This window comes from Ananas comosus, linkage group 4 (assembly GCF_001540865.1).
Source record: "Ananas comosus cultivar F153 linkage group 4, ASM154086v1, whole genome shotgun sequence".
Classification (NCBI taxonomy): domain Eukaryota; kingdom Viridiplantae; phylum Streptophyta; class Magnoliopsida; order Poales; family Bromeliaceae; genus Ananas; species Ananas comosus.
The window spans coordinates 2263824-2290742 of record NC_033624.1 but is presented as its reverse complement, the minus strand read 5'-3'; the positions used below and the strand labels follow the sequence as shown (position 1 = coordinate 2290742).

The window sequence follows — 26919 nt, the reverse complement described above, 5'->3', positions numbered from 1 at the left end:
ATGGAACAACCTGTATATTAATGAGACTAAAGAGCAAAAGGAAAAAGGAAATGTGAAATGATATAAACCATTTTTCCCTTTTGACATGATATCCAAGTATAGGAAGCTATCAGAAACGAATGATTTATAAATTTACAGTGATAGGGTTGTTATCCTCTCAAGTACTAATAACACGTATTTTACATATGATGAGTTACTTCATATTATAGCTCTTATAATATGATGCAAACTTTTCTCTCTTAAAAATAATCACCCTTCACATTAAAAAAAAAAATCAAATCAAAGATTCTGAACTATCAAACTTCATACACCACTAAAAACATGTAATTTAGCTAAGACCATTATAAATTACCTTATTCCAAATGAGCATTTCATATCACAAATATTGTTGTTCGCATATATTTGGTTTATATATGATCATGAGTCTTCACTCTTCACTCCCTATCAGGGTAAGCAAGATATCTTTGTAAAACCCGGATGTATCGCCGGTAACCTCTCGGGTTAACGTTGTGTTGTACATGATCTTGTACACCTCCTTTATATTATTCATGTCGATTTCGGCCCGGCTCACTATGGCCCTTGTGAGGGTTCCCTCGTCGGTGCCAAGGCCTTGAATTGAATATCTAATCACCTGCAGAAGAACAGCAACAGTTCAACAAAATAGATAAAATCTTAGTAATGTTACTATTGTTAGGATCTGATGAAGCTTATGTAGAAATGCTTTTTGAGTAGAGCTTTGCGAGGAGAAGTGACAACTTCTCCACAGAGATCATTTGTACAAGAAGTTGAAGCTTCACACTCCAGTTTAAGTTGAATTAGTTATTGTTTTCCGCTCCTGCCAAATACATGACTCTTGCTTCTCGATTTTGCAAGTTATTCAAGACTTTGGGCAAAAGGGCACAGGTTTTTCTATTCTAGCCCTTAAGACTCTGGAATTTACCTCCGCAAAGTGCTTCTCAGGAAATCCTAAGCACAATACAGCAGCCCTCAGCACCCTTGAAAACAGGCTGCTACCATAGCTCTCAATGTCCTGAAACAGTTGAAGTTCAAAACAAATAAGCTCAAATGAGTTATTATAAACCGATAACTTGTCTTGTAACATGCCATAATGTTTCCATTTAATTCTTTATTTTTCATTAATGATGTACCTCGTCGATTGCCTTTCCGAAATCTTGCTTGTAATGCTTGAATGTTGCTTTCAGTTGGGACTTGTTCCGCAAGCTAATTATGCGGAGTACATCCTCGTGGTGCGGTTGCTTCTTCCTGATGGCATTGCAGAGCTCGGTCGCCTCAGATTTCGCTAAACCTTCGTCGACGTAGTCGTCCGTGTATCTATACGAGCTCACTAGACCAACCAAAAACTGCGTAGACAGAGAACTGTTTCAATCAACTGCTTAGCCCCTTATTTCACATCGATTTGTTGTAACAACTTCTAACTGCCGTACGACAGTTGAAAAGTTTAGCTCTTGCAGTCATTTTATGAATATCTTGAATCGCAGAATGCTTAAATGTTTTTTTTTTTTTGAAGTTTTGGAAGTTCGGATTCGCTTCTACGAAGGCAAGATGATTCACCTGTCTGATGGGGTCTTTGTAAGAGCAGGAAGCAACATCTTCTTCGAGAGAGGAGGAGAACTTCGAGCAGTACGCCTTTCTCACTGCCATCAGGTGATCCGGAGACGAAGCGCAAGCGACTTCGACGATCACCCAAATGTAGTGCTCGTCCGTCTTTCGCAACGCAAAGTTGTCGTCCTTCCTTCTTAAGGCCTTGTTGACTAACTTTGCGTCCCTTTCTGCAGGGTCCACCGTCCACAGCATCATCGTGCTCTGTTACACCGCACAGACGCGTTTAGATCTTCGAATTCCATGAGAATTACTCATCCATGATTATCACGGCCTTAGTGAAGTTGAATTTTCAAAAGAGATTATTGATATTATCTTTGTTTTCATCAAATTGCCTGTTACTGTGTCATGGATAGTAATACCCAGTTTGCTAGAATTTTCACAATCTCTGAAACAAGAACAGGATCACCAGCCAATACAATGAGTAAATTGTGTTACAAAATTTTCGTTCCAGGCGAAGAAACATCGAATTTAGCAATAGTCATTTGAGAATCTTTTAAAATGCACCAAATTCTTTGTCAAATTGTGCATATAGAGCTTGTATTTATGCGTGTACCCAGCGAACCTTTTTGCATATACGGTTTGACGCAAATACTAACTATATCGGAGGTATTTACGTAATTTCGTATATTTACAGGGGTATATCTGTCAAACCAAGGAAGCTTGTTTTTTTGGGGGGGTTGACTTGTTTTTATCTCTGCTCATTTCTGATGGTTTCATGAACTGTAACAAGTATATTAAAATTTAACAAAATGGGACAATACTACAGAAACATATCAATTCCAAGAATAAGATGCTAAACTAATTCAAATGGAATGTAACGATCTTTACAACCAAAAGGATTGGAATAGTACCCTGAAATCTCCGGAGAGCTCCGAATGCAGCCGATCGAGAAGCGATTCGTTGTAAAGCCGGGCGTACTCGCGGGCGATCGCGGCGCGCTGCGCGGCGGTCCGGCGGCCCAGTATCTCAATGAGCTTCTTCTCGTCTGTCCCCCATCCTATCGTTCACAAAAACTCAAGAAAAACGGTGTGAAATACTTCCTAATAAAAAAAAAATGAGGAGAGAGAAGTGTGGAGTGTCACGAAACTCGAGATGAGATCTTTCTCGAAACAAGCAAAAGAGGAATAAGGAGAGGAAAGAAAAAAAGATAAAACATAAATCACGATCAACTAGCCCCCCCTCGGGGGCTTGCATAAGAATAAAAAGGAGAAAGAAAAAAAAGAGAGAATTGTTGTTAGTTACGTACCCTGGACGGCCTTTCGGATATTCTCGGCGTCCAGGGCGGGGGGAGGAGTCGGGTCGGGGACGGCAATAGAGGCCATGTCTCCAGCGCCTCTCAGGTGGCGGCGGCGGTCGCCTCTGAGAAAGAAGGTGAGGTGGTGGAGGAGGAGATTAAATGGAGGGAAGTTAGATAAGCACATTACATTTTACATGCTACACCCACTCCTCTCTCTCTCTCTCTCTCTCTCTCTCTCTTTTGCTGTTCTGTAGAAATTTAATGCAAATTAATGCAGTAATAAGAGTTTTATTTAAGGGCTAGGTAAGGTTAGAGGAGGAACATATTATATGCCATGTTTTTTTTTTTTTTAGAGATAGGTAGCATGCTATCCGTTTTGCTTATTTCATTTAGAAATAAACTCAGCTAAAAATATGAATCAACTAGGATTTAAACTTGAGACCTCACGTATCGATCACCAAGCCTTTCGTAATGAGATTAAAATTCTCACATCATAAATTAATGAGTTAAATTTTTAGTTTTTTTTTCTTATCTATTAATTTTATATTTATTTTTTATTTATATTTATTATGTCTGTAAATAAAGATGTTAATATTAATTTGGACACAAACCTTATCTTTATCTTCATCTTTGACCTTTGCGTACTCCCCGTCGCATCCGTCGACTTCCCGAAAGCGATGTTTATAGGGATATCGTGCTTTAAGATTAGGACAGAAAAAATAAAAAATAAAAAAAAATCCTCGCCACGTCGAAAACGAATTTTGTGTTAAAGTAATCCCTTCTAGAGTGGACGGGAACACGTGGCACCATAGACATCACCGTCATGTGTCCACGTGGCTCCGCCTCTGCTTATTTTATTACTAGCAACTAACCCTTGCAATGCACGAATTTTAAATTGATCTTTTAATTACATTTTTTATATAATACATATTAATTTTTACATATTAAGTTTTTTTAATATATTTTTATTATAATTTTTATATAATATATATTAATTTTTACATAGTAAGCTTTTATTAGAAAAATTATTGAATCAAATTAAAATAAATACTATCATGATAAACTAATAGATTGTAAGTAAATAATTTAAAATGAAAAGATTNTTTTTTTTTTTTTTACTAATAAATAATGTTGGGGCTTGAAGCAAAGTAATTTCGTGCAAGCAAAACAGAAAAAAAATACAGAAAAAAAGAGGGACATGTCTGCGAACGGAGTCATGAGTAAATTGGACTAACATTTTCTTAAAAATCAAATACTAAATTTTTTATTTTTTATCTTACTTCAAAATTTTAGTTTTATATAATTATTTAAAAAAGTTTGTCATAAGGTTTTATGTGTCCGTCGGCACGGGCCGTATCCACCGTGCCGTACTGTGTTAATAAGATACCGGCACGATATAGATCCCGTACTGATGGCACTGCTCAAAATTTTCTATTCTTTAAATTAGCTAGTAATTTTCTAAATAAAATTTAAAAGATGTGATAAAAAGACATAATAAATAGTTAGAATATTTTGTTGTTAAAAAAAAATATATTTTATTCTATTATATGTTGGTACATAAAAATTTTTTTGATCGACACGCATCGGCACTGTTCGGTACGCACTGTGCTGTATCGTGCCGGCAAGTTTCCGGCACGACTCCGTGCCACAGCACTTAAATTCTTGGTTTGTCATATGGCTACAAGTAAGCCCCATTACAAAAAATAGCGTTTTTGGTTAAAAATCTCCCTTAAGATTTTCTTATGCGCCTAATAGCCAAAATTTTTTGATTGTTGTATATGGCAAATTTACGCGGAACTTTATAAGTGCTTTGGTACAAATGGGACGAGAACTTGATCCCACGGTGCATGAAATTTCTGCATAATCTGGTCACCGCTGTGACGGCCAAGATTAGTTGTTAAAGTAGACATCTTGAAATTCTTCTGTCCTTGATTAGAATTTCTATTCAAGTATTATTCACAGAAATAAGTGAATTGTTACATGAATATCTTTTTAAATAAAACTGAGAATAATATTACTATTTTATACAGTTGGTTGGTATTTTTATTTCTGACCAAGAGGTCTGAATTTTACTCTCGTGCATCAACATTTGGAAAAAAAAAAAAAGAAGAAAAGAAGATGTAACCAGATTCAACCCAGTGCGAAAACTGGTTAAATAGTTTCTAGTGTTAACTTGAACGTGCCAAGCAACATATCTTTGACTATTTACCTTCATGACTTGATTACATAATAATCTCTAAAATATGATACATTTGCCTTCATCATACTCCTATATATTTTAGAGATTACATAATAATCTCTAAAATATGATACAGGCTTCCGGAACTAGCAGTCTATTGGTGGGTCATATGGAAGAACAAAAACGATACAATCTTTAGAATAATCCAGCTGGACCCCCTGATAGCAGTTCGCAAGGTTAAACAGCTGTCGAATATTTTGGAACAACTACTTTCGGCTAATCGACACTTCGGTGAGCTGTAGTTTTTTTTTTTCCACCCTGTAGCCTAATTCATCTTTTTTTTTTCACCCTGTAATCTAATTCATCTTCTTTTTTTTTTTACCCTCTTAGAGGTCCTGGTTGTCTCACCACTGTAGCATAATTTATCTTTTCAATGAATGAAACGGATAGCATGTTACTTTTTTCTCAAAAAAAAATATATATATATATCTAAATATGTACTTTCGTATGTATACATGTATACAAGTAGTACCTATGCTGTTGTCTACTACAGTTTTGCTAAGGTTTGGGTGGAGCCTACATAATTCGATCCTATCCACTCATTTTTTTTTATTTTCATATTTTTTCGAGGACAACCAATAATGAGACAACCAAATGAAGTGACTAAAATATCTCGACACATGAAACACACCATGGCTCACCTAGATATTAAAATCAGTCTCACTTGTGAAGTGCGTGTTCATAAAGCATGTCTTATAATTAGTAGTACTATACTTTTATATCTTAAGTTACCTAAAATTAATTTCTCAGATCCCACTTAATCAGGCCATCTACTAAAATTAATAAATGAACACATGAAACACATGTTGCGAATATATTTGTTTTATTTATATTAAAATTTTAAATATCAAGTTAAATATCAGAAAATTGGTGGATGAGAGATAAACATCCACGTGGCCTGTTTCTTGTGCTAATAATGTTTGCAGACCCTCACAGAGATGCAACGTGATTGATAAAGATAACTTAGTATATTACTAGTTACTAGAAATTAATAATGGGGACCAAATTATTGTACCTTTATGCGTTCATAGGGATACAGATAGAGCAGATCTGGCTGGAGGAGTCTCCATCTCACTTTGGTTTCTTTGACGGTTGAGTCTCATTCAGAAAGGATTGATTTTAATTTTATTGTTTGCATTCACATTATGTTTCGTTTGGGACTGTTTGGGACGGGTCTGGACGATAACGAATTTTTAAGAAATCAGAGCAAAAAAACAAAAAAAAGATCTCTCATCGTTTGCATTATTTTCTTATCTACTTGCGATGGATATGGATTCGTAGTGAGTTTTTTTTTCTTACTTTATTTTTGGCCTTGCTTACTGTTCTATTCTGAGTGAATCGGAGTGGCAACTACGTGTATTTGAATCCCTTTGCATTCTTAACCATGCAGTTATTTTTGTTCGGTATGTAATTAACCATTACTATTATACTATATGCATAAATTTTTTTTTTCCTCTCTTTTTTTAAGACAAATATTTGATGGTTTTGGTTATGCAGAAGTGATTTTTAAGTAAAGATGATCGTGATCATCAAACCAGGCATTTGATCACTGGACCAACTCTCATTAACTTGAGTTAGTTTAATGTTTAATTAACTCAATCCTTGTACACGTGCCAATAGTTTAAGCGTTCCATAGAGAGAGATAATTAATGCGGGGACGTGCAACCATGCACCATCTATGGTTAAATGACTTAAAGAGTTACAAATGGTAGTAGTTAATTAAATGCTTAACTATGAGTGCAACTTTAATGGAGAACTCTCTTTTAGTGCTGAGACAGATTAGTAAGCCATATAATTTAAAAGTTTTTTTATCTAAAAGTTTTTTATCTGAATTTTAATACCGCGGATTTAAAAGATGCCCAATAAACTTGAATGAAGAGTTTCTCATTTAAGTTTTTTTTTTTTTTTTCCGCTTAACTGTGTATAGTGGTTTTGTAAAAATTTTATTGCCTATTTAGCAAGAAAATCTAAAGAAATTTTGTTGTATTTTTTTTAGACTCAGGTTAGATTGGATCATCTGTGATAGACTAACTTGATCCAAACCAATCTATTATGGATTGAGTTCAAAATTAAGGAGGAAATTAAGTAACTTAACTTAATTACCAGTAGTTTTGTGCAGTTAATAAACCAACCAAAATTGCTAGATTGTCCTTTTCTATGAACAAGAATTTTCTTTAATAACCGATTGTTTCTAGCACAAGCGGTTAAGAATTTGATGGTTGGTATTTGAAGTCCTAAATTTAAATTTTAATTGATTTATATTTTTAAAAAAATAAACTAAACAGATAGCATGCTATTTTCCTCTTTAAAAAAATAATTTTTTAATAACAGTTAAAGGTATGTTGTAGAAATTCTCTATGTAGTTGTCCTCTTGTGACAAAATTGAACCCAATCATGAATTATTTATTTGCTTGTAACTTGCAAAATCAACGACATGAATAAAGACCCTTTTGTTGTTTCTTTCCTAGGTAGTAGGTACTACCCTCCTAATTAATGGCACCCATTTACATGAAAATGAATTAATCTATGAACTGTATATGACTAAATCCAGCTGTAGTGGACCCACTTAATTAGTGGGTTAGGTTTAGGCTTGACCCAAGTTCATGTGTATTTTTATTTTTCTCTCCAATAATTGAAGCTAATAATTAATTTGGATATACCCTCTATACACATTTGTACATATTTCTCTATTCTCAAATGTTTAATTTCTTCTTCTTCTTTTTTTTTTTTGAGAGATAGCTAGCACGCTACCTGCTTCATCTATTTTATTTAGAAATAAACTTAACTGAAAATGTGAATCAACTAAGATTTGAACTTGGGACCTCGGGTTCCAACCACCAAACTCTTTGCCACTTGCTCTAGAAACGGTCAGTTGTTTAATTTCTTTAATCAGCAATTAAGATAACAAATTCTCCTTAGACATATCTTTTCTTTCAATGCTTAGCTAGCTAGTTTAAGGCGTGCTCCTTGACATTTTCTTACAATAGATACACCAAGTGTGTACATAGATTAAATTAACAAATATATCCTCCAAACTAATTAATGACAAACATTAGATTACACATCGTGTTTGATACAGAAAAATTAGGTAATCCTTCAATTTAGCAGAAAAAGATAAAACTGATATATAGCAGTAGATCGAAAATTTTTTAATGAAGCGTTGCTAGGGAGATTCCTTTTACGCATTGGAGAGGGCTAACCTAGCAAGATGATGTAAGAACGTGATCAAGAATAATCAACTAGTGTGACGTGCATTAAGGTGCTTGTGTAACACATGTGGCATAAGACAAAACATCAATAATCAATCTCTCTCTATATATTTTAACAAAATAACATGTTCAAGTAGTATTTATATTTGAGGGTTTTATGGATAAATATAGCTATCTAATTAGAAAATGGCACATCAATATAACTTTCTAAATTTTCCATCGAGTCACAATCAACTTTTTCTTCTTCGTTCCTTTTCAGCTTTTTGAGAACGAGACCTCTCTAGGAGAAATTACATTAATTATTGAAATTAATTAATTCTGGTTCCAAGAGGTATTTCACATTTATCATTTGAAAAAAAATAAAATATAATCAAATCAAATCAAATGTGGGTATTGTTTGGCAATGAACATGCTGAAAAATTAATGGAATAAATTGAAAATCAGAGTCCAGGTGAAGTAAAAAAAACACACTAATTAATGAAATAAAATTTGAAGACTCTATCTCAATGTTCATCACTCTATAAGTGGTTAACCATAGAATGAACAGTGAAATAAGGGCGCGTTTGGTTCGAGTTATATAATATTACAGAGTATCTCGACATATCCAGGTATTTTGAATTTCGGCGTGAGATTACTACTGATGCTGTATTAGCGCGTTTGGTTTAGTGTAGTAATGTAATACTGGATTATAGTGTTTATAGTATTATTATGTTTGATTCAGTCTATAAAATTTAGTAATCCTGATATAAAAATATAGTTTTTTTCCAAATTATCCTTATTGTGGTCATTTGAATATTATTTTTTACTAAAATAATATTTGCACTAGTAAATTAATTATATTAATAAGTAATAAAATAAAAGGACAAACATGAAAAAAAATTAACGTTGCAAAAAATTAATTTCAACCCATAAAAAAATAATAGAAAAAAAGATCATTATGCATAAAAGAATAAATAGGTGTTCGTGCAAAAGAGAGAGAGAGAAAGAGATAGAGAGCGAGAGAGAGCGGCGTGCGAGAGAGAGAGCGAGAGAGAGTGGCGTGCGAGAGAGAGGGGGGAGGGTGAGAGAGAGATGAAAACAATGGGTTTGGGAGTGTTGGAGGATAAAATTGTCATTTTACATAATATTTAGTATTACCGATTTTCAGTAATACAAGATACACGACCTCACTCTCATTAATATTTTCTGTGTAATCCTGCTCGATTTGTAATGCTACATTAACGACTAGATTACATAGCTGGTGAACCAAACGCAGTAATCCTGGCAGAATTACCTATAATCCTGTCGGGATAACTCGAACCAAACGCACCTTAAGACTAATCTGAATGGGATAATTGACAGGTGGTTGAGATTTAACCTTCAAATTTTAATCCCCTTAAAATTAGAAATGTCACCTAATGCCATTAATTGACAAATTATCATGTCGTGAGAATAATATTCAAGGATGTTACCTATGTACAATACTTCCCCATGTTACGCGCGCGCGCGCGCGCGCACACACACACATATATATATATATATATATATATATATTTTGATGTCAAATAGAATTTTTTATTAAAGTTTGATGAAATTTGAATTGTTCTATACCGTTGAACTTATGTGCCACATTGACAGTTAAAATAGTCATTTTTGAAGCCCTTTGATTACTTGATAAATAATGTCAAAAAATTATAAAATTTAGTTTATAAATAATTTTAATAGAGTAAATCATGCCTAACAGAGCCGATCGTCGAATTATATACTCTATCAAAAAAAATAACATACAAGTTTGGAGGCCTCCATACTTTCAACAGAAGATGTACTCTCTCTCTCTCTCTCTCTCTATATATATATATATAATTATATATACATATGTGTGCATGTATGTATGTATGTTTAGTCCCACATGGATTGCTAACATGCTTAGGACAAAAGAATTAACATGGATTGCTAACATGCTTAGGACAAAATAATTAACATAACCAAGTGTATTGAGCTTTTGACCTTGGCAAAACCTAAATATATATGTTGTGAACAATTGAATTAATGGCAACCCCGAAGCCTAACATGTTTTAATTATTAATTAATTTATAAACCTTAAGAAGAGAAACCATTAAGGAGGGGAAAAATTGTGGCCACCCTTAATTTCCTTTTTTCTAAAATTACTTTTTTGATCAGCTAAGGATTCGTTTGGTGAATATAAAACTGTGAAAAATAATTTTTCGTAAAAAAAAATTCAGTAAAAGAAAATTCTAAATTTTAATTTTTTGAATTGGCAAAAATAATTTTACATCCCACTAAACAAGTAAAAAAATATTTTTCATCTCAAAAATAATTTTCTTATTTATTTTACGCCAAACCGGGTAAGCCATGAATACATTTACCATATAAAATTTTAACACATCAATTAGTCTCTTAAATTATTGAAATTTCTTATTCAATATTTTTACAACATTACCGATTCTTAGAGCAAGTGGCAAAAGATTTGGTGGTCGGTACCCGAGTTTCCAAGTTCGAATCCTAGTTGATTCACATTTCCAGCCAAGTTTATTTCTGAATGAAATAAACGACGCGGGTAGCGTGCTATCTCTCTCTCAAAAAAAAAAAATAAAATTACAACATTGCCCCTCACCCGTTTTGCATGTGTTGTGATAAAAACCGACCCCACTCCAACCCCTCCATCCTTATCTCCATTACATAACCGAAGAAAACGGGCCATGTAATTAAATTCTTATATATGTTCCTAAAAAAAGAAATTGTATTAATTAATTCTCATGTTCTTCAAATACTTACGTAAAAATTAGACATGAGCATGCTTGTGCATTACTGCATTAAACTACTACGTTACATCCAGCTTAGCACAATGTGAAATTCCTAAACTGCCCTCCTTGACTTTCCAAAATACCAAATGAGTCCCCATGATCAAATGCCCATACAGTTTCAATATAAATGGCCACCATAAGTAAGGAGGAAGCATCTCTCATATAATCTCTCTTAAGTATTCAATCTCTCTTTCAAAAACAAAAAAAAAAAACCACTCCAACTTTAATTTCTTTCTTTGTGAGTTGAGAAAACAAAAGAAAAAACATCTCAGTTAGAGAAAGAACAATGGCTGAGGAGTTTCAAGCGCTCACCAGGGCTTTCTCAGGTTTGTAATGTTGATCAAGTTGCTATATTCCATATGTACTACATATGTAGGGAGATAGATATAATGATATATATATATATATATAAGATTAAGGTGAAATTTTGTATTGAGCTAATGAAAATTTACTGAAATGGTGCAATAATTGTATGGTTTGAAGGGCTTGGAGGGCTAGGTGTAGATGAGAGCACCATGGTGTCGACGATCGCGAAGTGGCAGAAGCAACCGGAGAAGCGATCACAGTTCAGAAAAGGATTCGCGCGCTTCTTCACGCCCCACGGTAGCATTGAGAAGTGCGAGGACGATTACATGCTCCACCTTAAAACCGAATTCTCGCGATTCAAGGTATGTTAAAATCTCCCATGATCAGTTTCAACAATTTATTATCATCTCTGTCGCATTTTGATCGCGAAACTGGATAGTTTCTGAAGTGGCATAAAACTTGCGTCGATTACAGAACATCATGGTGCTATGGGCCATGCATCCGTGGGAACGGGACGCGCGATGGGCGCACCACGTGCTCCACAAGGCCCACCCCTCCACCATCATCGTGGAGATCGCCTGCACCCGATCGTCGGAGGAGCTGCTCGGCGCGCGGAAGGCGTACCAGGCTCTCTTCCACCACTCTCTCGAAGAAGATGTTGCATACAATGTCAAGGGCAACTACTGCAACGTAAGTAAAGAAGATGAATGAGCTTCAACTTCCTTAGAATTTGATCACATTGGCAATTGAAACTTATTCTTTTTTCTTTTTCTTTTTTTTCATGAGCAGCTCTTGGTCGGGCTCGTCAGCGCATACAGGTACGAAGGCCCGAAGGTGAATGAGGAATTGGCGAAATCGGAGGCTAAGGCGCTCGGTAACGCGATCAAGAGCGCAGGCACAAAAGGTGATCTTTTAGTGAATGATGAAGTTATCAGGATTTTAACTACAAGGAGCAAGCTGCATCTCAGAGCCACTTTCAAACACTACAAGGAAATTTTCGGGAAGTCGATCGAGGAGGTAAGTGATTCAATTTCTACTCTTGAATACATTTCAAAAATGTCTGTTTTCAATAGTTTTGTAATTCATTCTCCTTGTGATGTTCGAATAATTATTGATCGAATCAGGATTTGAGTAGCGTCGAGAGCTTGCAAGAGACAGTCAAGTGCTTGGATTCGCCTCCTAAATATTTCAGCCAGGTGATAATCATCTGCCCAAATTGACAAGAATGAATCTTACTTTGTATAGTTATTATCCTTGTTTGATTTTTTAAGGCCAATTTTTTTCGGTGTTTAGGTGATTGATAAGGCTTTTAAGGAGGGAGCAGATAAAAGAGCGAAAGACGCTCTGACCCGCGTGTTTGTATCTCGAGCAGAGGTGGACATGAAGGAGATCAAAGAGGCTTATAACAAGCAGTACGGAGCTAAGCTCGAAGATGTGATCGCGAAGAACACTCATGGTTACTACAAGGAAGCATTGCTGTCCTTGGCTGGGAACTGAGAAATGTGCTTGTTTTAACAGATACAAAAATGTTCCTTTTTTTTTCGAGGGTTGGTACTTCGTTGTCGTTTAATCATCTCTTAGTTCGATAGTCACATGCTGTGATCTTCTCTATCAGCGTCGGTTATGTGTGTAAGGGTGCAAATAAAAATTTGTTCTTTTCATTGAGAAAAAACAAGTAACATTTATTTATATTCTGCTCACAGAGATCAGAATTGAACAACGAGCCGAGAAAATTAAATTCAATATGAATCCATCGAACTTTAGTTACAAAATCAGTAATGGAAAAAAAGACTGATTTGGAATCAGAGACAGTAATTTTGGGGTATTTTGATACTCCAGAAAAAAGCATCTGAGCATCCCTTTATATAGCATACAAATTCTGTTTTACACAATGCAGCATAAATATTCTAATACTACAAAATAACAAAGTTCTCAAACAAGCCCTTATAGTAAAACACTTCCAAAGCTTCATTCTTCTTTTGTTTTGCATACGAAAGCCCCTAACTAATTAATTTAAGACTATTCCTCTCAAGTCTATGTCTCCTCCAGAAAAGCCTCCTCTGTTGTACTCTGTTTTTTTCTCTCACTGCACCCATGATTGCAGCTTTTTATGTATTCGCATTTTCTACTCTTCCTCTTATTTACAACAATTTATTCTTACAATCACAAGTAAAGGTTTTCAATGCTGACACTGAGGTCGGAAAAGTCTAAGTACTGTTGAGAATTTGTTAATTTTGAGAATTTGTTAATTTTGACAAAAAATAGTCATTGAGTTAGAGTTGTTGTACTATTACAACATAAAATAGTACTGTTGTAAAATGAGGATAAAAAATATTGATGATAATTTCAAAAATATTTAATGGGCAATTTCACAACTTATTTTTTACAAGCATCCAATAGAAAGTCAAGTATATGAATAATAACAAAGTAAACAAAATTACAAGAACACAGGAATTTACGTGATTTACTTATGCCTACATTTATGAGAGAATAATGCAAAAGAATCTTTCACTATAAAACTTGAAGATAACAAAAAAATTACAAATAAAAGAGATATCACCTTTAATCCAAAGATAAAGAGAGTTCCAACAATCTCTAACTCTATCTAAATAATGTAAACCACACCTCATAAAGAAGATCCTACCTTCTCGATAGAATTAAAATTAAACCAAGATTTAGGGTTTTCTTTCTTTTTCTCCTAATTCTTTTCTCACTCTACTTCTCTCTCTTCTTTTCTCACTGATATTCTAATACCCCACAAAAAGCTATCAAACATGAGCTTTTAGATTAAAAGAATCATAATCTAATAAAAGCTTACAAGTCGGAGGCCCATGCATAGTAATAAAACATATAGAAATTAGACATCACCAAATTATATAGCCCAAATATGACAAGGCCCAATAACAAATAGGCCGAATGTAATTAGCTTAATAAGTACAATCTGCAATAGTTTGTAGACTTAGCACTCCTCTGATGCTTACCGTTTGGTTCGGGGTTAAGAAAAAGTAGCTATTCCAGGGATAGGGTTAAGTTCAGGGTTAAAATGGTGTTAAAATTTTTTTGTGTTTGATTGGAGGTTAGAGTTAGTCTAGGATAGTGAAAAAAAGTGTTTGGTTGGAGTAGATGGGATAAGAAGATAATGATTGATAAAGAAGAAAAAGGTGATGACTCGGAATGCGTGGGGGATTAAAGTTGGGAGGGGGAGTGGGATTAATGATTGATAAAGAAGAAAAAGGTGAGAGCTCGGTATGCGTGCGGGATTAAAGTTGGGAGGGGAAGTGGGGTTAGTAAACCCCACTAATCCGGTTTGGGGTGGGGTTTACTAACCCCACCCCTTAAGAGTGGTGTTTGGTATAAATTGGGGGTTAAGGGGTTATTCCACCCCTAAACCCCCAACCAATCAGAGTTTAAAGAGAATATACCGAGCCTATGGAAAGAAAAAATAAATAAAAGCTCATAATTAACCTTTGTAGTAGATCAGATGAACACAGTAACTAGTACATTCAATTTCTTTGCACCATTTAATAACAAAATACGGTTTTTTCCCCTCTTCATTGGAAGGTAAAGAATCACAAGAACGTCTGAAACATAAATAAATAAATAAACAAACACTGCTATACACTTTGCAGCAGCATTTTTCACTTAAGCACATTAATTTAATCTTTAATTAATTACAAAAATAAACCTCAACTAGCAATTCACAACCCTGCAATTCTCGCGGATCTCCCCCTCCTCTCCGGTGAGCACCTCGATGGACCCCATCTTCGCCATCGCCGCCGCGAACTTCGCGGCCCAAGCTTCCCGCTCCGCCGCGTAGAACCTCACGAGCCCCGCCGTCACCGGGCTCGCCACCAGCGTCTGATCCGACGTCAACACCCCCCGGTGCGCCACCACGTTCTTGTAGTACTGGTTGTCCAGCGTCGTCGGCGACACCGCGTCGAGCGGCACCGTCGGATCGGTGGCGTCGCTGCTGCCAGGGGTCGTCAGAGTCGGGCACCTCGTCTTCAGGTTGGCGGCGAATCTCGGGTCCATCGACGGGTCCTGTGGCTGGCCGGCGGTGAAGTTGTACAACCTGCTGTCGAATGACGAGCAGTGTGACCGGCCGATGGAGTGCGCGCCGGACAGCGTGACCATGTCTTCGACAGCGAGCCCCTTCTTTGCAAAGTTGGCGGTGAGCTGGCGGGCGCCGAAGGAGGGGTGGGGGAGGTTGGGGAGGACTTCGGACTTGCGGGAGACGCGGCCGTCGCGGCGGCCGGCGGGGACGGGGTAATCAATGCCGCCGGCGGCACGCGGCCTCCACTGCGGCCTTCGCGGCATCGATCACCGGGAAGCCCCGCAGGCTTGGGTTGTTCGCCACCGAATCCTTCTCGGCGCGGTTGCCGGGGGTCGAGTCCAGCAGCACCGAAGCATCGCAACCCTGAGGATTGAATTGATCGACGAAATTAAATTTTGGCTAAAATTTTGAAAACTCATGCATGCATATGTACGTATATCAAGCTTTGGAAGATTTGCATGATGAGTTGTAATTTTTGCTTGTAAGGAGGTGTCATGAATGCTGGTCATGTAGAACAAAAGAAGAAAACCTACATGGTTGGACGTCAAGTTGCATGCATGCATATATGCAGAAAAATATGGAGAAAATAAGAACGTGAAAATGCACACTGAGACCGATCAACTATTATATATAAGTGATTTCGAAACAGGGCTCTGATCAGTTTTATCTTATTTTTTATTAGATCCATCAAGTTCTATTATTTTATTTGAGTTATTATGATAGTCACTAATCAATTATAGCAATTACTATATTTTTTTTGCTGAATGTGATTGAAGTTATGAAATTTAATAAAATATCTAATTATTCAATTTAAAAAATAAAGATTAAAAAAAATATTAATTAGAAAAAAGAGTAAATTTTAAGGAGATCTCCATTTCCAAACGGGCTATAGTTGATGGTATCTCCATTCATTTTTACCATACAAGTTTGTAGTTATACTTATACGCATGTATATACGTAAGTACAAGCTAGAATGAGTATATATATATACCCTAACGAAGCAATCGTGGAAATGCATCCGAATAAGCCCGGCGGCGAGGCCGGGGTCTTGCGCGACGGCCTGGCTCACGGTCTGCCGTACGATGGCCTCCGCCGCAGGACACGAGTATCGGTAGAAACCGACATCCAATGTCGACGTTGTCGGCGACGCCAGGGTTAGGATGCCAATAGAGAAGAGCAAACTAGAAGAGAAGATGAGCAAACCCATTACTAGAGACTAGGGAGAGAGAGAGAGAGAGAGAGAGAGAGAGAGAGAGAGAGAGAGAGAGAGAGAGAGAGAGAGAGGGAAAGAGAGCTAATTAGTTTACTTAAGGATGATGAGGAGGTTTATGAGAGATGGTTGAGTATAAATAGGTGGCTTAAATTAATGAGGTGTGTTTACTGAGTAAATTAAAATGAGGTGAGCATGGTAGTGTGAGGTGGACCTTTTCCTTTGTTTTATTGGGTGAAGTAAGCGCGTTAGTCAAAAGCTGTTTTAATTGAGAGAAGAGCCGGACCCATTCTCAACGATTAGAAGATAAATAAATATGTGATATTAATTGCTAAGAATGTAATTAATTTATTACTAATTTGCTATTTGTTGGCCTGCTCACCATATATATAATTATTATATATATTTAGTCTCAATATAATTAGGTTGGTGCATGTGGCACGAGCTTTGACACGATCATGGCTAGACTCGGTCCTTTCCTGAACTCGTGCAAAATTATATGGGGCAATTGAGAATGTTTTTAATTTATCATTTATTATTTATAGTAGTTGAATTTTTTAGCACTGAAAACGATATAGATACAATAAATGGTGGATTAGACCGTCTCAGATGATTGCCATGTAACTCTTGTTCCTTTAATTGTCATGAATTCAATTGGAATTAGTATAATGCACAAACGTAGATTGTTTTGGCTCTTTGATACACTAGCTAACGATTTTTACAATTACTAGCTATGAAATTTGGTTGCTAAATCTCCAAATTAGTACTTTAAATTGTGCTTACGCTGCTAAATTGTGATCCACATATCCATCATCAAAAATGACTTGATGGTAGGGATGCAAATAGATTCGAGCTAGTAGATATATTGTCTCGACCGATCCGTCCAGAATGTGGTGGTTAGTGAAAGACAAAAATAGAGAAAAAAATTATAGCCCATTTCAAATCTGTCTCGATCCATTAAGAAATAGGGTGGAAGGTGAATACCCTTTATTTTTTCCTTTGATTCCCAAAAAATCGTCAAAAATTCGCTCTCGTTCTGATCGGTTTCGAAAAGAACAGTAAAAGAAGATATAAAATAATAAAATTCAATCTGCTTGACTAGACAAGAAAATAGGACGGGAGGTGGGGGAGCCGTCCTGCTCCCGTATTTGCTCCATTTGCATCCCTACATGGACGAGAGTTCAACTTCTCTTATATACTTTTGGGCGTACAATGTACTTGATCGAAATGGACTGCAGAAGCGGAACCAAACAGGCCAACCATTTAAAGTAGCGGAACCACCTCTGGCACGGGTCAATAAGAACAATAAGTGTGAAGTTGGATTCTTAGCCCACCCCTCTTTTATTTGGGTTGGATTTTGACTTGGATAGGTTCAAAAAGTGTAATAGCCCATTAGTTTGGGTAGGGCCTGGGTCCAAAATTGGTTAGTACAGTTAAAGTATATGAATATTTTGCTCAGGATATTAGAGTTTTATTTTAATTACAAATGATAGTAATTGATAAATAAATAATGTGCTTAATTAGATGTCATATTTGTTACATTCAAATCATAAGTTCAAAATAAAATAATCATATTTTAGGTGAAATATAAATGATCCAAATAAATCATGTCAACGAACCGCTTTCAAGGAACTCAAAAGTGACTTTATTGAATTCCGTTTGGAAAAAATATTCTCATAATGTGTAATTAAGTTATTACTGAGATAGCTACTTCCAACATCTAAACAGGCCCCCCCGTAGATTGGTGATATATGGTTCCTATTTATTTTTTTTTTTTACAAGGAATTATACTAATAAATTAAATACGACAGAAATGGAGAACCCATTAACTTATGGTATATAGTAATATGAATAAATTAAATGCAGCCAACAGATTTTATATTAAGGTGAAAACTAGAATAAAATAATGCTGAAAGTTCAAGTAGTAAAACTAAACATTATTGACAATTTAGAATTTTAACTATCAAATTTAAAGTTTAAAGATATATACAAATAATATTTGAGTTGAAATTCAGAAATTAGTAGTATTGTAATTTATCTTTATTTTTCTTTGGTTCTCTGCATAAATCTTCCAATGTAGCCATACAAGTTATAAAATAAGTATAGAGATATTAAAAAAAAAGTATGTTATCTATACATCTAGTAGCGGAGTGTAAATTTTATACTCACTTCATCCAAAAGCATATATTTTCTTACTAGTATTTCCAATTTTTATTTTAATACTAAATATTCAAAAAGGGTTTGTTAACTCTTAATAGGTGTAGTGTAAAATTTAAATTCCATACGAGATGTAAAGGTGGTCTTTTTCCATGGGTTAACCATATATTCATATATACCATCCTTTTCTCAATTTTTCAACTGGATTTTTTTTTCTTTCTTTTTTTCCCGCTTTATTTCCTTCTTCTTCTTTCCTCTTGTTGTTTGTTCTACCTCATCATCATTATCATCATGGTTATCATCATTTTTTTTATTTCTTTATTTTCTTTATCATATGCTTTCTCTCTTTTTTATTTTTAGTCCTTACTCTTTTTTTTTTACTGTTTTTTTTTTCTTTTTCGTTATTTCGTTTCATCTTTGCCTGTCCCTCGTCCTCTCATCCTTCTCTACTTTTCGAAGAAAAAAACCTTTGACCAATAATTTTGTTAAAAATAATAAAATTATGGACATCAAGAACTCAGTTAAAATGAATTGCAAAAATTGGAAACTCAATTGACCCCAAAAATATATTAGTAGCCTAATTGAAAATTCGAAAAGAGGTATGTAACCAATCATGCCCCTCAAGAAGTCACTCTCAAGAAGTCATACTTATCTCCGTAAGTCATCTTCTCTCTCAACATTCTGCAAATCACGCTCACATGTTGCGGGATTCTTTACGGGCCGACCACGCTTTCGATTGTTAGTCATCTTGAATTTAGGTTTCTGATACCAATCTGATGCCGGAATTTAGAGGAAACGCAGAAATAGAACAAACACGACGAGAAAAACACTTAACCACCGTAGAATCCACACGCCGAACTCGAGCACACTCACCACTACGCGGAATCCACTATAGCAACGGTCAAGTAACACTCTTCTCTCATAGAAAATCGACCTAGGAGTTATGAGCAAGATAAAAAAAATCTTCTTCTCAAATAAAAGTAGAAATTCAACTCAACTTAATTTTCTCTTTAATTATAAAATTATTACATATTTATAGACTTTTAAATGATCTTACAACTTCTTTACATATTAATACACTGATTAATTTCATAACAAAACTAAAAAATACTTTTATAGGAATACTAAAAAATATACATTTTTAGATTATCGCAACTCATTTTAAGAAAACAAAGAAATACACTTATTTCAAAATGAATATTTATTAAGTGACTAATTGCTTCATCCAACAACTTCAAGAAAGGTGTCAATTAGGAATTCACAACCCTGCAATTCTCCCGGATCTCCCCCTCCTCTCCGGTGAGCACCTCGATGGACCCCACCTTCACCATCGCCGCTGCGAACTTTGCGGCCCAAGCCGCTCGCTCCGCCGCGTAGAACCTCACGAGCCCTGCCGTCTCCGGGCTCGCCGCCAGCGTCTGATCCGACGTGAACACCCCCCGGTGCGCCACCACGTTCTTGTAGTACTGGTTGTCCAGCGTCGTTGGCGACACCGCGTCGAGCGGCACCGTCGGATCGATGGCATCGCTGCTGCCGGGGGTCGTCAGAGTCGGGCACTTTGTCTTCAGGTAGGCGGCGAATCTCGGGTCCATCGACGGGTCCTGCAGCCGGTTGGTGGTGAAGTTGTACAGCCGGCTGCCGAATGATGAGCAGTGCGACCGGCCGATGGAGTGCGCGCCAGACAGCGCGATCATGTCGTCGAGGGCGAGCCCCTTCTTCGCGAAGTTGGCGGTGAGCTGGCAGGCGCTGAAGGAGGGGCCGTCACGGCGGCCGGCTGGGATGGGGTAGTCGATGCCGCCAGCGAGGAAGGCGGCGTCGCGGGCGGCGAAGGCGAGGATGTCGGCGCAGGAGACGGTGCGGCGGCACGCGGCCTCCACCGCGGCCTTCGCGGTGTCGATCACCGGGAAGCCCCGCAGGCTCGGGTGGTTTGCCACCGAATCCTTCTCAGCGCAGTTGCCGGGGGTCGAGTCCAGCAGCACCGAAGCATCGCACCCCTGAGGATTGAATTGATCGACGAAAATTTTGCTTAGAATTTTGAAAACTCATGCATACTTATATATACCAAGCTTTGTACAATAATATTCTTTTCTTAAATAATAATAATAATATTTTTGCTAATAAGGAGGTTTCATGAATGCTGGTAATTATTCAGTAACTAAAATTTTGATTTGATAAAAAAAACAAAAGAAGAAAACCTAATCGGTTGGACGTCAAGTTGCATGCATGCATGCAAGAAAAATATATGGAGAAAATAAGAAGGCGAAAATGAACTGAGACCCGTCAACTATTATAAGTGATTCCGAAATAGGAGTTCCAGTTTTATCTTTTTTGATCAAATGCTTCAAATTCTATCATTTTACTTATTAATTATAATCATCAGTTATTTATTAAATTTAATAACTTTATTAGCTAGTACTATTTTCTTTTTTCTTTTTGCTGAAAAATGATCAAAGCTATTAAATTTGATAAAATTTCTAATTTAATCAACTAAATTATTCTATTTTAAAAAATAATTTTTTTAAAAAAATATTAAACTTTACTAAAGGCTATAGTTGATGGTATATATCTCCATTCATTTTTACCATACATGTTTGTAGTTATACTCACTATAAAAAAATCTCAATATAAAAATATTTTTTACATGCCGTTTGAGAAAAGCGTCCTAGGATATAGTAAATATCTTTTTTTGTAGAGATAGGTAGCACGCTATCCGTTTCGTTTATTTTATTTAGAAATAAATTTAGCTGAAAATGTGAATCAATTAAGATTCGAACTTGAGTCTCGGGTACCAACCACCAAGTCCTTTGCCACTTGATCTAGAGACGGTCGGTACGATATAGTAAATATCGATGTTTCAAAAAGTGTCATCATATGAACTCTCTATTAGATAAAAAAAAATTTATTAAATGATAAGCTTTACTATTATTTTTAATTTTTTAATATTTTTGTCTCAAAATTTTAAAAAATTTCGATACTTTAAAACGTCAAAATATATTTTACTGACGCTTTACATAAGAGTTGGTATATACGTGACGACTCTACGCTTTCAAATATAATGCAAAATTATATTAGGATGCATCGTTAAATATTAAAAAAAACGTGCTTAAATGATAGTTTTCGTTTGTAGTGACTTATACGCATGTGTATATGTGAGTACAAGCTAGCTAGAATGAATATATATTTACCCTAACGAAGCAATCGTGGAAATGCATCCGAATGAGCCCGGCGGCGATGCCAGGGTCGTGTGCGACGGCCTAGAGCACAGTCTGCCGTACGATGTCCTCCACTGCAGGACACGAGTATCGGTAGAAACCGACATCTAATGTCGGCGTTGTCGGCGACGCCAGGGTTAGGATGCAAATAGAGAAGAGCAAACTAGAAGAGAAGATGAGCAGATAAGATCTGGAACCCATTACTAGAGACTATAGAGAGAGAGAGAGAGAGAGGGGGAGAGAGAGCTAACTAGTTTACTTAAGGATGATGAGGAGGTTTATGAGAGATGGTTGAGTATAAATAGGTGGCTTGAGTGAGGTGTGTTTACTGAGTAAATTAAAATGATGTGAGCATGATAGTGTGGGGTGGACCTTTTCCTTTGTTTAATTTATTTGGTCTAAGTACTCGCGTTTGGCAATTAAAGCTGTTTTAATTGAGAGAAGAGGACGTACCCATTTTTAAGGATTAGAAGATAAATAAATATGTGGTAGTGATTACTCAGAGTGTAATTAATTTATTACCAATTTGCTATTTGTTGGCCTGCTCACCATGTGTGTGTGTATATATATATATATATATATATATATATATATATATATTTAGTTTCAATATAATTAGGTATTTTTATGTGGCTTTAACTTTGACACGACCACGGCTAGACTCTCGGTCCTTTCCTCAACTCGTGGACAAATAATATGACGCTTTTTGTATTGTGACGGCTTAATTTACCGTTTATTATTTATGGTAGTAGTTGAATTTTTAGCACCGAAAACGATGGATCGGATAAATGGTGGATAAGGCTATCTCGCCGTGCTAGAGGGTTTCCATATAAATTTTGATCATTTAATTGTCATGAATTCAATTAAAATATCATGCATAAACATAGATTGTTATGGCTATTTGATGTACTAGCTAATATTTTAAGAGTTGCAAAATTGGTTGCTATATGCTTCAAATTAACTTTAAATTGTACTTAGGTGCTGAATTTTGATCACATATCTATTATCAAAAATAATTTGATAGATAATAAATGCAAATGGATTCCTAGTTGGTAGAGATAAATTATGATTGTCTAGAATGAAATGATAGTGAAAAAAAAAAAAAAAAAAATATAATATTATATATATATATATATATATATATATATATATATATATATATAATATTATATATATTATATATATATATATATATATATATATATATATCGCTAGTCTCCTATACTATCTATATTACCGGGCTCCGTACTATAGTCCCGTTTTTTATCTTAGGCTGTTCAAATCAACGATCTACACCGTTAAACTGATATAGGGTATTTAAAGTTTTAGAATAAAATTTTATATTTTTTCGCACTAGTTTACTTTATGATCAAATCATTTCAAAATTGTCAATTTTCAATGGCTACTATAGCGAGTTTGAGTTTAACGGTGTAGAAGAATCTAAGTTTCTTCAAATTTTGATAGAAAATACTTTAAACTATCTAGATTAAGGTTAACATTCTTGATCTTGAATTTAAAAGTCCTATACTCAAATTTTAAGATTATTCGATTTTCACTGTCCATTTTGACATAATTTATTTACTAAGTAACGATGTCGAAAAAAACTAAAATTTTATTCCTAAGAACTTCATATACTCTAGATCATATTTACGGTGTGGATCATTAATTTGAATACTCTAAAATCGAAAACAAGACTATAGTATGGAGCTTCGATACTATAGATAGTATAGGAGACTAGCTATATATATATATATATATATTATATAATATATATATATATATATATATATATTATATTATATATATATATTATGTCTTCCGGGGGTTCTTGGATACCGTGATGGCTGGCATCTGGAGAATGAAAATCCCAGCTAAAGTCAAAATCTTTCTCTAGATAGCATCAAAGAAGAGATTGCCTACCGGGGACAACCTACTTAAAAGGAGATGGGCTGGTAATAATGTTTGCGTAATGTGTGGGGTAGGGCTCGAGACTGTAGACGCACAACTGCTAGTGAACTGTGTCGTTTCTAAGTACCTCTTTGTTTCGCTTCTTGAAGGATTCCTTGCCCTTCCCTTGCTCGATGACGTCTATACCAGCTGGGAGGAGCTACGGGGGAAGGGGACACCGACGGACAGATTTAAGTACCTCTTAGTGAACTGTGTCGTTTCTAAGCACCTCTGCTAGTGAACTGTGTCGTTTCTAAGTACCTCTTCGTTTCGCTTCTTGAAGGATTCCCTGCCCTTCCCTTGCTCGATGATGTCTATACTAGCTGGGAGGAGCTACGGGGGAAGAGGACACCGATGGACAGATTTAAGGCTCAAAAGTCTTGTGGCAGCCTTATGGTGGACAATTTGAGGTGATAGAAATAGCGTAATTTTTCGAAACCTACCCTTTGACGTTTCCTCTGCTGCCTATCGTGTTGAGATACTGGCGAAGGAGTGGGCCGTCTTCTGTTGAGCTAGGGGACGTCTGTATTGTATCATCTATTCTTTCGACGTGTGTTTTTGTAAATTTTTTGTAACTAATTTTGTTTTCCAATTTCATTTTGCTTGCTTTTTCTCTTCGAGACCCTTGTTGCCTCACTCTATGTAGCTAAATTCATCTTCTTATTGAACGAAGAGGGGAGCGTGCTACCTTTTTCTCAAAAAAAAAAAAAAAAAAAAAAAAAATCTTCTATACTTTCGAAAGTACGGAGGCCTCCGTACTTATAAGTTATTTTTGATGATGGAGCATCCGATTCGGTGATCGGCTCCGTTATGTATGATCTACGCTATTAGAACTATTTAGAAACTAAATTTCATAATTTTTTGACATCATTTACCAAGTGATCAAAGAGCCTCAAAAAAGACTATTTTAATGACCGATGTGGTATGTTTTAAAGTTCAACGGTATAGAAAAATTCAAATTACATGAAACTTTAATAAAAACTCTACTTAACATCAAGAGTAAGAACAATACTTTCGATTTAAAATTTGAGTCTTTTATCACTATTTTTTGTGAAATTTTTATTTTCAACTGTTCATTTTGAGCCTACTCGTTTACTAGGCAAATGAAGTCAAAATATTATAAAATTTGATTTCTAAATAGTTCGAATAGCATAGATCATGTCGAACGGAGTCGATCGCCGAATCAGATGCTCTATCATCGAAAACAATTTACAGGCACGAGGCCTCCGTACTTTTGAAAGCATGAGAGCCTATCTCTCTCGATGTGTTAACAAATAGAGCGGAAGGTAGGGACCCTTTTTTTTCTTTGATCCTCAAAAATTTACTTCCATCCCAACCTGTTCTAAAAGAAATGGTAAAAGAAGGCAAAAAAATATAAAAAAAATCTAATCCGACCCGACTATGCAAGAAAGCAGGACGGGAGGTGCGGGAGCCCTCCCCTCCTGCTCCATTTGCAACCCTACATGGACTAGACGTCTAGACCTCAACTTCTCTTATATACTTTTAGATATCGTTTGGTTCAGGGATAAGCAAAAAGTGGATATTCCGGGAATATGTATAAATTGAGGTATAAGTGAGGATTAGATCAATTTTGTGTTTGGGGTGAAAATTGAGTTATTGCTGGGAATAAAAAAAATAGCGTTTGGTTAGGTAAGATGAAATAAAAATTAAAGTTGGTAGTTAAAAATAAAAAATAATGATATTATCTTTTTTTTATATTAGAATTTAAACTTTTATATTTTATATTTATATTTTAAAATTTAAAATATAAACTTGACATTAAATTTAAAATTAAAATTAAAATTTAAATTTTAAAATCTCAAATTTACAATTTTAAAAAATTAATTTTTAATGTTTGAACATTAAATTTAAGATGAAATTTAATTTAAAAAATAACATATCAGATTCTAAATATAAAAAAATTAAAATATCAAATTTTAAATTTTAAATTAAACAATTTAAATTTAAATTTTTAATTTGTAATTTTAAAATTATAAATTTTAATTTTTGAATTTATAATTTAAATTTTATAATAATTTAAAATTCTCTCTCTCTTTCTTTATGGGTGGAACAGCAGAGTGATACTAAAAATACTTTTTTTTAAATTCAAAAATTAAAATTAAATTTTAATTTTTAATTTCAAAATTTAAAATTTAAAATTAAGATCAAATTTATATTTTAAAATATAAATATCAAATATATATTAAAAAAATATAAAATTTAATATTAAATTTAAAATTTAAAATTTAAAACTATAAACTTGAATTTTGAAATTACCAATTATAAATTTTTAAAACTAAAATTAAAATTAAATTTTAATTTTAATTTTTTTAAAAAATAGGGTGGAACAATTGTTCCCACCCCTATTCCACCTAAGGGTGGGAACTAGCTATTCCCACCCTTAACGGGTTATCCTATAGGATAACCCGTTAAGGGTGGGAATAGCTAGTTCTCACCCTTAAAAATAGTGTTTGGGGAACAAGACGGGGATAACCTTTTATCCCCGCCCTTGTTTCCAACCAAACATGGCCTTAGCCCTTAGGCGGATAATGTACTAGACTGAAATGAAGTGCAGAAGTAGGACCAATCAGGCCTGACGCACTGTACATGAGCAAGCAACAATTTAAAGTTGCTATCGGACTGATTTAGAACAGTACCACTTCTGACGCACAATATTTTGTTTTGCTTGATTGAAAAGTAATGTTCTTAATTAGATAGATAGATACCTACGATAGAGAATTATAAGTTTTTTTTTTTTTTTTTGAGAGATAGACATGCTACTCGTTTCGTTTATTAATGTAGCCATACAAGTTATAAATAAGAGAAAATTATCTATATACTCAAAACTTTGAAAATATCTAATTTATCTTTTTTTTTTCTTTTCAATATACTACTTATATGTTCCTCTGTTATTTCAAAAT

At 35.1% G+C, this 26919-nt stretch overlaps 2 protein-coding genes and 2 pseudogenes across 2 annotated transcripts; 1 reads left to right on the top strand and 3 right to left on the bottom strand.

Annotated features, from left to right (window-relative positions):
• LOC109709275 (annexin D3) lies at positions 105–3141 on the bottom strand. The gene is made up of 6 exons (XM_020231426.1): positions 2870–3141; positions 2475–2620; positions 1573–1824; positions 1149–1361; positions 941–1030; positions 105–631 (listed from the first exon to the last, which is right to left on the bottom strand). The coding sequence occupies exons 1-6, from the start codon at positions 3042–3044 to the stop codon at positions 428–430; spliced, it is 1080 nt and encodes a 359-aa protein (XP_020087015.1). The 5' UTR covers positions 3045–3141; the 3' UTR covers positions 105–427.
• On the top strand, positions 11252–13118 carry LOC109708393 (annexin D4). Its single transcript, XM_020230112.1, has 6 exons — positions 11252–11438; positions 11596–11780; positions 11893–12108; positions 12208–12435; positions 12543–12614; positions 12712–13118. The coding sequence occupies exons 1-6, from the start codon at positions 11399–11401 to the stop codon at positions 12913–12915; spliced, it is 945 nt and encodes a 314-aa protein (XP_020085701.1). The 5' UTR covers positions 11252–11398; the 3' UTR covers positions 12916–13118.
• On the bottom strand, positions 14939–16741 carry LOC109708602 (annotated as a pseudogene).
• LOC109708601 lies at positions 19923–22301 on the bottom strand (annotated as a pseudogene).